The 15,086-nt window shown below is 40.4% G+C and overlaps 1 protein-coding gene across 1 annotated transcript in view; it reads right to left on the bottom strand.

Annotated features, from left to right (window-relative positions):
- The window catches only part of LOC138176140 (transcription initiation factor TFIID subunit 3-like), a 260,782-nt gene extending 249,776 nt beyond the window's left edge, over positions 1-11,006 (bottom strand). Inside the window, exon 1 of the mRNA XM_069106910.1 lies at positions 10,583-11,006. Within this exon, the coding sequence (XP_068963011.1) occupies positions 10,583-10,748 (166 nt within the window). The 5' untranslated portion in view covers positions 10,749-11,006. The remainder of the gene's footprint in view (positions 1-10,582) is intronic.
- Positions 11,007-15,086: the final 4,080 nt, after the last annotated feature.

Raw genomic sequence — 15,086 nt, 5'->3', positions numbered from 1 at the left:
TACACATTTTATTCCTTTGCTCTAGATCAATAGCCTACAACGCTTCACATTGATGACTAAGACTTTGTTTCTGAAGTCTGCCTTTAAAAGCCCTCCAAGGGGAGCAGAACCAGGAGAACACTGTACACAATTACAGACACACTGTATCTGTGAGGACTAACTGATAGACTGGGTTCCCCTCAGCAATGCAAGGTTATAAGACAATGCCAAAGGACTCATTGATGGAAAAGGCTATCCACATCCTGAGAAAGAATTATGGAGTCTGAATGCAGATTAAACCAAACTACTTGCTCTCTCTTTCATTTTATTTTATTTCTTCTTCCTCGTTATTCATTCCATTGGTTATAATTCTTCTTTACAACTTGACTAATGTTTAATGTGAAGGTATATGTAGAACTTATATTGGATTGCATGCCACCATAGGGAGTGGGGGGTAATTTGGAACTCAAAAACTTGAGGAACTGAATGTTGTAAACTAATCGTAAATAATTTTTTTTAATTAAAATAAATACCCTCCAAAATCTGGCTCTCCTGTATTTGCCAAACCTTACAAGACTCAAAATAGATTGATTCCAAGTCTCTATCACCTGATTCCAACCTACCTTTCCAAACTTACAACATGCTATTCAACTTCAATACATTTTAGCCAAACTTAAGTATCTCATTCTTGCCTACCCACTTTCACCTTCATGTCCTTAATTCACAGTCTGTCATTCCCAGAATGCACCCTCCTTGCCCAGTTTCTTTATCTATACCTGTTGAAATTCTGTCATTCCTTAAAAGTCCAATTTAAAAAATCCAACTTAAATCACCTCTTCCATGAAGTCTTCCCCCATCTCCCCACATCAATGAAACTTTTAACTCTCCTCAAAATTCATATGAAAGTCTTTTAAGATCTCTCCTTTGCCCTTTTCATAGTTTATCCTGTATTCTAGTTTCATATACATGTCTTATTAGACTATAACTTCCCCTGCAAATTGGTCCAACTATTCCTGAAAACAACTTGGAGTTATGCTTAGAAAGAGACCGAAATGTCCTTTGATTCTGGGGTCCCACTGGTAGGCATATAGAAAGATCCCATATACATTAAAGTATCTCAAGCAGAATTTTTTGTAATAGCAAAGAATTAGAAGCAAAGTCAAAGTCCATTGACTGGGTAATGACAAAAGAAAATGTGAAACATGAATGTAATGGAATACTATTACTGCACTACAAAAAAAAATTACTATGAAGCATATAATCATGGGAACTTATATGAACTGATGCAAAGTGAAGTAAGCAAAACCAAAAACAAAAACAAACTATACAGACATCCACATTGATTTCTTTTGCTGAATATCCATGTTACAAGGGAGGGCTTCTATTCAGGAAGGAGGGGGATGAAGGTCATGGGTTAGTAAGTAGAAATAGACATACAAAAAAAAGTCACTAATAAAACTTTTTTAATTCACAAAAGATAAAAATGTGTCACAAACAGGGAAGTTTTATTACTGTCCTATTATATTTACTAACTTTTCTCTTAAGATAGATCAATTTTATTTTATTTTCAGTTCCAAATTCTCTACCTCCTCCTCCTGTCTCACTCATTTAGAAAGCAAGAAAAACAAATCCATTACAAATACATATAGTCATGCAAAACAAATTTCCTCCTTAGCCATGCTCAAAAAATACAATCAGGGGTGGAAAGATGACCAAAGACAGATTGTAGAGAGCTTTAAAGGCTGGCCAGAGGTGTTTTTTATTATCTTAACGGTAATGTAGATCAAGTGAAACTTCTACAGCAATCAATCAATAAACCTTTAGTAAGCACTTTTCAAATAGTCACTAGACTAGGAGCACCTTGAGAGCAAGGAATGTTTTTTTGCCTTGCTTTATATCCCCAGCATTTAGCACAGTACCTGAAACATAAAAGGCACATACTAAATATTTACTAACTGACAATAAAGGGCCAAGTATTATGTAGGACACAAAGAAAAAAAAGTGCTTGCCCTCAAGAAGCTTACATTTTAAATATATACATAAATATAAACAGAAATAAATACAAAGTAATTTTGGAAGAGTAGGCATTAGAAGTTGAGGGATCAGGGTGGCTAGGTGGCACAGTGAATAGAGGACTAGCCCTGAAGTCAGGAGGACCTGAGTTCAAATACGGCCTCAGACACGTAACACACACACAAAAACTAGCCGTGTGACCTTGGGCAAGTCACTTAACCCCAACTGCCCTCCAAAAAGAAAAAACAATGCTGTTTATCATTGGGGGGGCCAGGTAGCACAGTGAGTAAGAGCACTGGCCCCAGAGTTGGGATGACCTGGGATAGAATCCAAGCTCAGACACTTAGCACCCACCCAGAAACACCTGGCCATGTAACCTTGAACAAGTTACTTAACCCCAATTGCTTAAAAAAAATAAAAAAGAAGAAGTTGAGGGATCAGTAAGGGTTTCATGTAGAAAACAGACTGCTTGAGCTGAGTATGAAGAATAATAAGGAATTATGAGAGAGGAGGAGGAAGTGAATTCCAGGTGTGTGAATACAAAGGCACAAGAGTTAGAGATGGAGAATAACAGAGAGAATCCAATTTGGCTAGACTGTAGAATGTGGGAAAGAGAATTATGTATAAAAAATAGGGAAAGAAAAATTGGGGCCAGGCTATGAAGGGCCTTAAATGCAAAGCAAAGGCATTTAGATCTTATCCTAGAAGTGACAGAGAGCCACTGGAGTTTATTAAGAAAATCGCTAGACCAGGTAAGAGTCAATAAGGGTCTGAATAAGTAGAGAGTAAGCACCAGTTTTAAGATATGTCATGGAGTCAGAAATAGTAAGATTTGGCAACTAGGCAGATATGGAGGGCAAGGGAGAATGAGGAATAAAGGATAATACTGAGGTTGTGGATTTGGGAGATGGGAAAGACAGCAATGCCCTTGACAGAAATAAAGAAGTTAGGAAGAGGGGTGAGTTTGGGGTGAAGCATAATAATTTGTTTTGAACATGCTGAGTTTCAGATGTTCTGGGGATATCTAATTTGAAATGTCACCTAGTGATGCAGAACAGGAACAGAGGAAAAAAACCAGGGAGGGAGATACAAACCTGGGACTTAAGTGAATAGAAATGATAAAAATATAGGAGCTGATAAGATCACTGAGAAAGTATAAAAAGATAGGAGCCTCTAGGTTAGAAGCTAGAGTATAACCATGATAGGGGGCAGAATACAGATGAAGAGCAGGGAGTGGCATGGTCAGAGTTGTACAGAAGTATTAATTTGCTGGATGGATTAAAAAAGGAGGGATTAGATGCAAGAACTAATTAGGAAGACCAATTAAGTAACTATTGAAAAAATTCAGCAGAGAGGTAATAAGTATCTGGATTAAGGCCGTTGTGGTATGAAAAGAGAGGAAAAAGACAGATGCAAAAGATGTTGAGGGGATCAGTCAGTCAATAAATATATACTAAGTGCTTATTATGTGCCAGGCACTGTGCTAAGCACTCTAGGCATACAAAAAGAGGCCAAAGATAATCCCTGCCCTCAAGCAGCTCAAAATCTCTTTAGAGATACAAGAAAAAAATATATACAAACAAGCTATATAAATAGCTTGTTTAAAATAGGATAAATAGGAAATTATTACAAAGGGAGACACTAGAATTAAAAGGGACTGAGAAAGCCTTTCTCTACAAAATAGAAGGTTACTGGGGACTTGAAGGAAACTAGGAGGAAGAGATGAAGATGGAGAACATTCTAGGCATCGGGGACAGTGAAAGAAAATACCCAGAGCCAAGAGATGGAATATCTCGTTCTTAAAACAAGGAAGCCAGTGTCACTGGATCAAAGAGTATATGGCAGAGAATAAGGTATTAAAAACTGGAATAGTAAGTGAGGCTAGGTTATGAAGGATTTTGAATGCCACAGGATTTTGTATTTGATCCTGTAGTTAACAGGAAGACTGGGGGAAGAGGGAAAAACAGTTAAGAAAAGCACTTTGGTGGTTAAATGGAGGATAGATTAGAGTAGGGAGAGACTTGGGGCAGGCTGACCACCAGCAGACTATTGCGCAATAGTCCAAGCATGAAGTGAAGAGGGCATGCTCCAGGGTGGTGACAATATGAGAGGAAAGAAGAGGGTATATTGCAGAAATCTTACAGAGGCGAAATTGACAGACATTAGGCAACAGACTGGGTGACAGGCAAGATGACTCCTAGGTTGTAAGCCTGAAAAACTGAGGAGATAGTGTTGTCCTCAATGGTGACAGAGAAGTTAGGGAATTATAGGGAAGGTCTGGGGGAAAGATGAGTTCAATTTTGGACATATTGAGTTTACAATGTCTATTAGGCATCCAGTTTGAGACATCTGAAATGTAGTCTGAGATGCTAGACTGGAGGTTAGCAGGGAGGTAAAGCAGAATAGGTAGAGCTGAGAATCATCAACATGGAGGTAATAATTAAACCCATAAGAGTTGATGAGATCACCAAGTGAAGTAGTATAGAGGGAGAAGAGAAGTGGGCCCAGGACAGAGCCATGAGAGACACACACAATTAGAGGATGTGATTTGAAGGAGGATCCAACAAAGGAGACAGAGTCCGACAAGGTAGGTGGCGAATCAGAAGAGGGTAGTGTCCTAAAAAGCTAGAAAGAAGAGAGTATCAAGAAGAGGGTGATCAACAGTGTCAAAAGCTACAAAGGAGTCAAGAAGAATGAGTAATAAGAAAAGATCATTAGATTTAGCTAATAAAAAAAGTTCATTACACTTATAGTTAACTCTATCAGGAAGCTGTGCCTAACATCAAGTCTAAATTTCAACTCTTTACAATGTCCATCTATCATACCTGGTTCAGTTCTCTGGAGCCAAACAGAACAAATCTAATCCCTCCTCCAGATGACAATCCTTCTAATCCTTTATAAGTATGGTGCCCAGAATAACTTTGACCATTAAACTGTTAGGAGATGGTTTGGGTTCTTACATATTTCCGTTATTATTCTAATTTTCTTGATAATGATGTAGATGGAAGCTATCTCTACATATTTATATCTGTGCACCCTAACCCTCAGTGAATATCTAGAAAAGATGAAAGAATGAAGCCAGAATGGCTTCATCAAAAACATTTCATGACAAATTAATCTTACTTCCAAGCATTAGAAATCTTACAGAAGCTGTTAACTGGGGGGAAAATCTTTGACATAAAAATGTCTGCTAAAAGTCTGATAGGCAAAATACACAGGAAATTTTTAAGAACCAAAGTCATTCTCTAACATTTAAGTGGTCAAAGTTCTTGAAAGAAAAAATGCAAGTATCACCAACCATATGAAAGAAGGCTCCAAATTACTCATAATAAGATAAATGCCAACAACTCTGAAGTTCCATGTCACACCCATTAGATTGGCAAAGAAAGCAAATCAGAAAAATAGCAAATGCTAAAGGGGCTGCAGTTAGATAGGCTATGGAGCTATGAATTGGTCCAGCCATTCTGGAAAGCAATATGCAACTATGCCTCAAAGTAACTAAATTGCACGTACTTTTTGATCCAAAGATACATATACTCCAAAAACATACAGAACCCAAACATACAAAAATATTGCTGGCAGGGAGTGACTTACATTGTAACATAGAACTAAAGTGGTAACCCACATTAAATAGCGAATAGCAGAACAAATTGAAGCTTGTGAATGTAATGGAATATTATGACACTGTAAGAAATGAGAAAGAGGAAAGATTCAAAGCAATTTTGGAAGATCTGTATTGAACTGAAACAAAGTAAAATGAGAACAATGTATGCAATTACAATAATGTAAAGGAAAATGGATTTAAAAGATTACAGAACTCAGATAATGAAATGAGTAATCATGACTTCATGATGGAAGCGGAAGAGAACAAGTATTTATTAAGTACGTACTAGGCACTGGGCTAAATGCTTTACAAATATTATCTTACTTTATTTATTTCAGAAAACCAATGATGAAGCTTGCCTCTCTCCTCTTAGCAGAGTGATGAACTAGAGATGAACATGTCCAGAAATGACCAATGTGTTGATGAATTTTGCTTGATTATACTTATTTGTTATAAGCTTATGAGGACTTCAGTTTGGAAATGGAAAAATGAATGGCTCTGAATCCAAAGGACCTGGATTCATATCCCAGCTCTGATGCTGACTGCCTGTACGATCTCATGCAAATCACTTAACCATCCTGAGCCTCAGTTTTCTCTTCCATAAAATAAGAGATTCAAACTAGATATCTTCTGAAGTCTTTTCCATCTCTATAGCTATGATTCTATCATCGACCTATGATGATAATGTGAAAAAATAAAAGAAAAAATCAATACAATTTTTAAAAATAAACAGGAAGTTCAGAAGAGTACAAATTGCAATTCTTTTACTACCTTGTTAAATTTAATATCCTTTTCTTAAAAACTGTACATAACAGAAGTTTATAGTTTTATATATAATCTTTTTATTCTTTGTTACTGAAATATCTGTTTCTATTGATGACTAGGCTCATAATAAAAAAGAAAAAACATAAATGATATAAAAAGTCTCAGCAAATGAGTATACCTGGACTCAGTCTGATATAAAAGGTTGCCAAATATGATGTGGAGTAGTGATCAAATGAAATATAAAGTGGATTACTACTTAACAAAAATGAGTACTTAACTACTTAGCAAAAAATAAGCAGTTTGTTGAATTTCATTGAAGTAGAAAGAGATCCATATGAATATGTATATATCTAGGTATGCATGCATAAATATGTAAATATCTAGGTAAACCACATATACAGGATAGATACACGTGTTTATACATAACACATATGTGTAACATTAGATAAGTAATAACCTTTCTGAGTCTCAGTTTCCTCATTTGTAAAATGTGGGAACGGTACTACACAACCTCTGAGGTTCTTACCTAAATATGCCCTTCACTCCTTGGTCCAGGCAGGGGAGTTAGAACTCTGCTTATTTCCCAGTGCCACTTCTAATGATCTTCCTCTACCATTCATTACTCAATAACCTTTCCTCCTTTGAGCATGATCAATCTATATTTATCACCTAATTAAGATTCAGGTAGCTGTTATCTACCAACCTCCGGGGCACTCTATTTTTCTAAACAATTTCAGTGTCTGGCTCACAGTCTTTCTCACCTTCCCAACTCTTGCCCTCATCCCAGGGGACTTCAACATACATACTGATACCTGTTCAAATACCCAAACCTGCCAGAATTCCTAAACTCATTCATTTCCCAAGACCTACTCCCTTACACAAAGATAGTCATACCCTTGATGTTACCATTACTCACAAGTATTCCTCCTCCACATTCATGAACTGACATTCTCCATCTGATCAGTCAATTGTTATTCCCCTTGTCCCCCTCCCTGCCTTATAACCCCAAACTCCATTCTTCATCCTTACTGTGACATCCAATCCTTCAACCCTTTAGTTCTTTACCAGGTCACCACTGCTGCACTAGCAACACATTCCTCCCTTCCCAATCTTGGTCCCTCAGTGAACCATTTCAACTCAATGCTGAAGTCTCTAAAGTCCATTACCCCTTTATCTTACCTTCAATCTTGCCCTGCCAAGCCTCAGCCTGGATTACTCCTACCATCCACTGCCTTTGCTCCTATTCACATGCTGCTAAATGAAGCCACAAAAAAATCATGAAACCATGCTGACTGGGTCCACTACAAATCTGTTACATAATGTCAACTGGGCTCTGACTCTAGCAACAAAATCTCTTTAATTATCCCACATCACCTTTTCCAAACCTTTACATTTCTCTTAAAACTTCCCATGATTCCCTCAGTCCCACCCTCTCAACTGAGAACTTAGCCTCATATTTCACCATAAAAATTGAGGCCCTTCGATAAGAGTTCCCTCTTCTCCCCTCTTCCTCATCTCACATCACTTGGATGCTTTTCAACAAAATATACTCCTTCTGTTGACTCACATGAAGAGGTAGTCCTCTTTGCCGAGGCAAACATCTCTATATCCAGAAGTGATCCCACTGAATCCTGTTTCTTCCTACAGAGTATCCCCTCTATTATCCCTATACTCTCACTAATATTCAGTCTCTCCTCTACTGGCTACATCCCTACTGATAATAAATAAGCCTATACCTACCTTAACCTCAAAAACTCCTCTCTTGAGCCATCCATCCCCACTAGCTAATGTCCCATATCTCTCTTCCCTTTTGAGGCTAAACTCCTTGAAAAGGCCACCTACAGTAGCTGCCTCCATTTCCTTTCTCCCCATTCTCTTCTTCTCTAAAGTCTAACTGAAGTCTGGCTTCCAACATCATAATTCAACTGAATCTGCTCTCTCCAAAGTTAGCAATCATTTCTTAATTAACAAATCTAATGGTCTTTTCTCAATCCTCATTCTTCTTGATATCTCTACAGCCACTAACATTGTCTATCACAGTCTTCTTGACATTGTCTTACCTCTACGTTTTCCTGACAATCTTCTGTTCTGATTCTTCTCCAACCTCTCTGTCACTCTTTTGCTAGATCTATGACTAGGTCACACCTGCCAACTCTGTGTCCTCCCCAATACTCTGTCTTGAACCCTTTTCTTTTCTTTCTATACAATTTAGTTTGGTGATCTCATCAACCCTCATGGATTCAATTATCATCTCTATGCTGCTGACTATCAGATCAACTTATTCAGACTTAAGTTCTTTCCAAACTTCAACTCTCCAATCTCTAAAGTCTCCAATTATCTTAATGGGTATATCAAACTGGATATATTGTGTGTGTATATATATATATATATGTATATATATATTAAACATAATATGTCCAAAACTGAGTTCATTATCTTCCCTCCCTCTCCCCCAAGAGCTACACTCTTCTTAAATTCCCAATTGTTGCTAAGGGCACCACCACCAATCCTTCTAGTCAATGAGGTTCAGGACCTAAGTGTCATGCTAGACTAGACCCCCCCCCACACACACACACAGCATATACAATCAACAGTCACGTTCTATCATTTTTACCTTCATAAAATTCCTTAGAGTGCCCCCCCTTCTCACAACTGGACTGCTGCAATAGCCTATTAATCAATCTCTTTGCCTCAAGTTTTCTCTGGTCCAATCCATGCTCAACTCAACTGTCAAACTGATCTTCCTAAAAACACAGGTCTACAACTATACTATCCCCTCTCCCATTCAATAAACTCTAGGGGCTCCCTACTGCCTTCGGGTTGAAATATAAAATGTGTTTGTCTTTTAATGTCCATAACCTGGCCCCTTCTACCTTTCTACTACCTTATTCAAATATGTGTAATCTTTGATGCTGTGTCACTGGCCTCCTGGATGTGTCCTAAATACTCATCTCCAAACTCCAAACATTTTCATTAGCTGTCCCCCCAGGCCTCTCTCTCTCTCTCTTTATCTCACTGGCATTCTTCAAGTCACAGCTAAATTCCCACATTCTGCAAGAAGCCTTCCCTTAGAGATTACTCCCAATTTATCCTCTGTGTGTGTATATATACATGTCTTATTTGCATATAGTTGTTCTCATGTTGTCTCTGCCACTAGATTGTGAGTTTCTGAGTGCAGGGATAGTCCTGTGAATGTTCTTTCTTCAATCCCAAGTGATTAGTACTTGGCATAGTAGTCATTTTATAAATCCAAGTTGACTAACTAAAGTGCCTGAGTACTTGGCATGGTAACCCCTTAGTAAATGCTAGTTGATAACTAAAGCAGCATCAAAAGTTGTAATAGTGAGTTGTCTGGAATTGACTACAGGAGATTAAGATGCCACAAAAAGCTATTTCTCAATATTTTTCAGGCTAATTTTAGGAGCAAAAGACCCTGTAGCATTTATTAAATAACAAATTAACTTCAGCCAGAAAAAAAAGGACCGAAAATACATATGAATATAATGATAACACTTGAAGAATGGGCTGCACAAAACCTGAAGGACCCTAACAAACAGCCTAAAAACCATCAGTAGAAAGGAAGGGAAAAAATCTCCCAACTGGATGAAGATGAACATATGAGAAAGAGGTTAAGGCATGGAGTGAAACCGACAAGCTCCACAAACCCGGGGTGGGCGCAGCAACGTGTTTATGAAAAGTGGAGGAAAAAAAAAGGAAGTGGCAGTTCTGGCTAAGACATTGAGAAACAGCCAGTGCACACTTCGGGCACAGAGCTGTCCGTGAGTGTGGTGTTCGGCTCTAGACAAGGAAGGCCGGCAAGTCTAAGAAACTGTCAGCAGATGGGGCGCCTGTGACAACTGAGCGCTGGAGTTTGCTGATGGGGAGGAAAGGGCTTGATCAAGGTGCAGGGTTGAGAAGGGTCTGAGAGCAGGAGCAAGGTCAGGTAGGAGATCTACCCACAAGCACGAAAGGAACCGGGCAGGGAAGAAAACAAGAGGCGAGTTTGCAGCGGGCAGCGGGGAATCGGGACGTCAAGAGGATGCTGGCGGGAAGCTGGCAGCTGAGAGGGATGCCCCAAGAGGTGAAGTGTTCCGGGGTAACAGGCGGGGAGGAGTACGGGGTACGAGATTCAGGGGTCGGAGGTCACCCCGAGGGGAGAGCGGGTCCAGGGACAGAGGGCAGAGGTCAGCGGTAACCCTCCCGCCTCGGCCCTCGACTCACACAGCTCCGAGTAGCGATGGCAGCCCCGGCCCAGCTGCTGCAGGTACCGCTGCAGGACGTCCGTGAGGAGGTGGCAGGCGCTGAGCTGCACCGAGTCCCAGCCCAGCGCCTGGCAGATCTGCGCCACCGACACCCGCAGCAACGACCGCGAGTAGCTCTCGCACATCCCGCTCCACGGACTCCCGCGCCGCCTCCGTCTTCGCCGCTGCCCTACTTCCCCTCGTGCTTCCCACTTCAGCGGGCCTCCTGGGCCATCGTCCGGGGCTCCCCTCCACCGCCACCACGCAGGGGAAACCGTTTCCCGGACTCCCGGCGTCTCCTCAGAGCCTCAGCTCCGCCGGGCGCGCCAGCCTGAGAGCAGCCATTTTGGATTCGCCCCGCCTCCGTTTGGGGGCGGTCTCTTCAACGAGGCAGCACCAAACTGTTGCCGAAAGCATCGATTAAGCAGCAGTTCCCACCCCGCCCTCGGCCCATTGATGATTCCGGCGGTCTTCCCGGTCCCACGGCCTGCCGGGGCGGACACTCACATGGACTTGGAGCTTCGCGATTTGTCCAGTTCTTCCCTCCGCTCCGCAGCCCTGCCTGGGGCACTGAGAGAGAGAGAGAGAGTCGTAATAAAGTCATCTCATTTCCATTCTGTTAATGAAACTAAAACCACTATCCGGGGAACCTGGGAACCAACCCACGTTTTCTGTGGGGGCGAGTGCAGGGGAGGGGGTGGGGAAGAAGATGTAAGAGGGACTTTCCACTCGGCCAGAGAACCCACGTGAGAACGCGGCTGTTCAGGAAGTCCGTGGATGACTCCAAGGCTCTGTCCGAGCATCCCTCCCCGAAGTTACTGGGCAGAGATATTGTCGTATACCCTCTCAACGCAAAGCACTCGGCGTGTCAGATAAACATATGTTTATTAAGCCACTATTTTTTGACATTCAATTTTTTTCCAGTTACCAGATATGTCCATCTTACACACACACACACACACACACACACACACACACACACACACTGAAAAAACAAATACTCGTAGTTAAGAAAAAAAAATTACGCATTGACCATAGCGTCCTCTGACCTTTCCTTTCTTTCTACATATTACTCTCCAACTGTAATCTTCAATCCAATAACGCTGATCTCCTGTCTCAGGGAACAAAACACTGCATCTCTGGGGTCGGAGCAATTTTTTTTCTGGCTGTCACCCATACCTGGAAAGCTCTTTTTCCTTCCTCATGTCTGCCAACTTGGCTTCTAAGTTCCACTTTCTAAAGGAATTCTTCCCCAACTCTTAATTCCAGTGCCTTCCGTCTTTTAATTACAGGCATACCTCGTTTTATTGTGCTTTGCTTTATTGAACTTTGCTGATACTGCGTTTTTTGCAAATTGAAGGTCTGTGGCAACCTTGCCTCAAGTCTATGACCATTTTTTTCCAATAACAGGTGCTCACATATAATCTCTCATATTTTGGTAATTCTCATTGATATTTTAAACTTCATTATTGTTGTTGTTACCATTATTGTTATTATAATGCCTGTTACAGGGATCTGTGTTCAGTAATCTTTGATGTTACCATTGTAATTGTTTTGGTGCACCAGGAATACTTGATCAATAAATATTGCCTGTGTTCTGACTGTTCCACCGACTGACCCTCTCTCCCTTTTCTTGGGCCTCCCTATTCCTTGAGACACAACAGTATTGAAGAATATTACATAAACTTAGCTGTTAAAGCAGCTGCAGGGTCTGAGAGGACTGACTCCAATTTTGAAAGAAGTTCTACTGTGGATAAAATGCTATCAAAAAGCATCCCGTGCTATCTAGAAATTGTTGGCGAATCTATCAGTGTGGCAAACTTCATTGTCGTCTTAGTTCAAGACCACAGCCACCCCTGCCTTCAGCAACCACCACTCTGATCAGTCAGCAGCCATCTACATTGAGGCAAGACCTTCCACCAGCAAAAAGATTAAGCCTCATTGAAGGCTCAGATTTTGTACCAACAAAGTATTTTTAATTAAGGTATGTGCATTTTTTTTAGACATAATACTATTGTACACTTAATAGACTACAGTATAGTATAAATATGACTTTTAATCGTGGTGGTCTAGAACCAAACTGTCAATATCTCAGAGATATGCCTGTATTTCCTGTTTAGCATGTATATAGCTCACATTGCATACATTTGTTTGCATGTTGTCTTCCCCCATTAGATTGTGAGCTCCTTGAGGGCAGTCTCTAGTACCCCAAGACAAATTTCCAAGGCCTTAAACTACAAATAAGTTATGGATCTACACTCATTTAAGGTGTTTCCCCAGAGGAGGTCCTCTACCCCGAGAAATCACAGGTCTGAACAATTCCATACTCAACTCACAATCACTCAGTTCTACAAGCATTTATTGTAGCACTTACTATGTGCCTGGTCACTTGGCTCAGGGCCAATGGGACAGTGGGAATTTAAATACAAGCAAAAATAAAAGCCCTGTCCTCAAAGAGTGAGCATTCTAATAGAGGCAGAGTAGGCTACACAAAAGGAAACTGAAAACTTGGTAAGATGTGGAAGGTACCTAGCAGGGATGCTAAATTGAGCCATACTTGGGCAATAGAGGTTCTGGGAAGAGCCATACAATCTGAGGGTGAGGCCCACAGAGGCCGAGGTTATTTAGGAGGTGTGAATTCCAGGGCTGAAATGAAGAATTGATTGCAGGCTTTAGAAATGGAAGTGTAAAAACATCCCTCTTTCATTAAGACTTTGGCAAATTTTCAGGATGTTAGGGGAAAGTAACAAAGACAGAGAGATTTCAGGGTCCATCCAGATTGCATTTACCCCTAGTAAAAGATGAACTACTTCCAGGTGGGAGTGAATCATTTTTCACCTTGTTAAGTACATAAAACTTGGAGTAGGTTTAAGCATATCTATTAAGCCAGTGAGGCTATGAGTAGATAATATGAAAAGGTCAGTAAAGCAAATGAGCTAGACCATAGGATTGCCTGTTTCTTTTCCCTATCCATTTGTATGGACCAATAGGAGAGATTTAGAGTTTTAAAAAACTGAAGAACCCTGAACCCCAGAGTTCCTTGGTGATTATTGGACAAATGGACATTGTCTGTTTATGCCCTACCCTTTAGAGATGAAGATTTGGAAGATGTACTGAATCTTAATCTATCTGCTACCTTTGACACTGCTGACCACACCCTCCTGGGTGCTCTCTCCTCTCTGCATTTTCACAGCACTGCTCTCTTTTTGTTTTCCTCTTACCTGTAAGATCCCTTTTCAGTAGCCTTTGCTGGTTCATTATCTGTCCTAGGCCATCTTCTCTATAAAATCAGCTATTATCGTCTCTACAGATCACTCACAGATTCACAGATTTATAGTGTACATCCAGTCCTAGTCTTTCCCCTGCACTTGAATCCTGCATCATTAATTGCCCATTAGACATTTCAAACTGGATATCCTAGAGATATCTTAAACTCAACACGTCCAAATCTGAACTCATTATGTTTCCGAAAAAACCTCTACCCTTCTTCCAAATTTCCTAATTTCTGTTAAAGTCACAACCATCCTTCCAATCTCACACATTTAAAATACTGAAATTATCCTGAACTCCTATCTTTTCCTCATCCTACATATCCCATTCATTGCTGAATTTACTGTTTATGAATTAAAAACTCTCAAATTCAGCCCCTTCTCTTCACTCACAGCAAGAAGCTCAATTCTATCTTCATTTCCTCTCACCAACATTATTGCAAAAGCTTCCTAATGTGTCTCCCTCCCTCAAGTGTCTTACCACTTCTGTACATCCTACACACTGCTGCCAAAGTAATTTTCCTAAGTGCAGATCCATGTCATTCCCTTATTCAGTCAAGTGATCAATAAATAACTTCCAATTGCCTGTAGGATAAAATATAAACTCCTTTCTTTATCTTTTAAAGGCTAGGACCTCCTAGTCCCAGCCTATCTTTACAATCTCATTGGGCATTGCTCTCCTTACTACACAGTGTGATTCAGCCAAACTGGACTTCTCTCTCTTACAAATGACACTCCATCTCCCAACCAGGGATTATTTGCAATGGCCATACAGCATGCCTGGAATTCACTTCCTCCTTCCCTTCACCTCCTAGAGTCCCTCTCTTCCTTTCTAATGTAGCTCAAGTACCATCTTCTCAATGGAGCTTTTCATGATTCCCCCAACTGTGAGTACCCTCCCTTATAAATCATCTTGTGTAGGATGTGTGTGCTGCCTGTGTAGGTTATATATCTTTGGACTCTCAACCACCTCTCTTCAAAGGAAATTTTATTTCTTATCTGGAGGAGAGCAGAAAACTGGTGGCACATTCTTGGCTCACTGCTCTTCTCAAAGAGGGGATTGGACTAAAATCGTATCTAACTGCCTTCTTAAATATTACTTTTGCTGTTGTTCAATTATGTCTAACTCTTCATGAACCCATTTGGAATTTTCTTGGCAAAGATACTGGAGTGGTTTGCCATTTCCTTCTCTACTTCATTTTCTCATTTTACAGA

Source organism: Petaurus breviceps, unplaced genomic scaffold, assembly GCF_028583685.1.
Source record: "Petaurus breviceps papuanus isolate PSGF00001 unplaced genomic scaffold, PetGlider_PUasm1.0 81, whole genome shotgun sequence".
Taxonomy (NCBI): domain Eukaryota; kingdom Metazoa; phylum Chordata; class Mammalia; order Diprotodontia; family Petauridae; genus Petaurus; species Petaurus breviceps.
The sequence above is the reverse complement of the archived record's forward strand: the minus strand, read 5'-3'. Positions and strand labels throughout refer to the sequence as shown.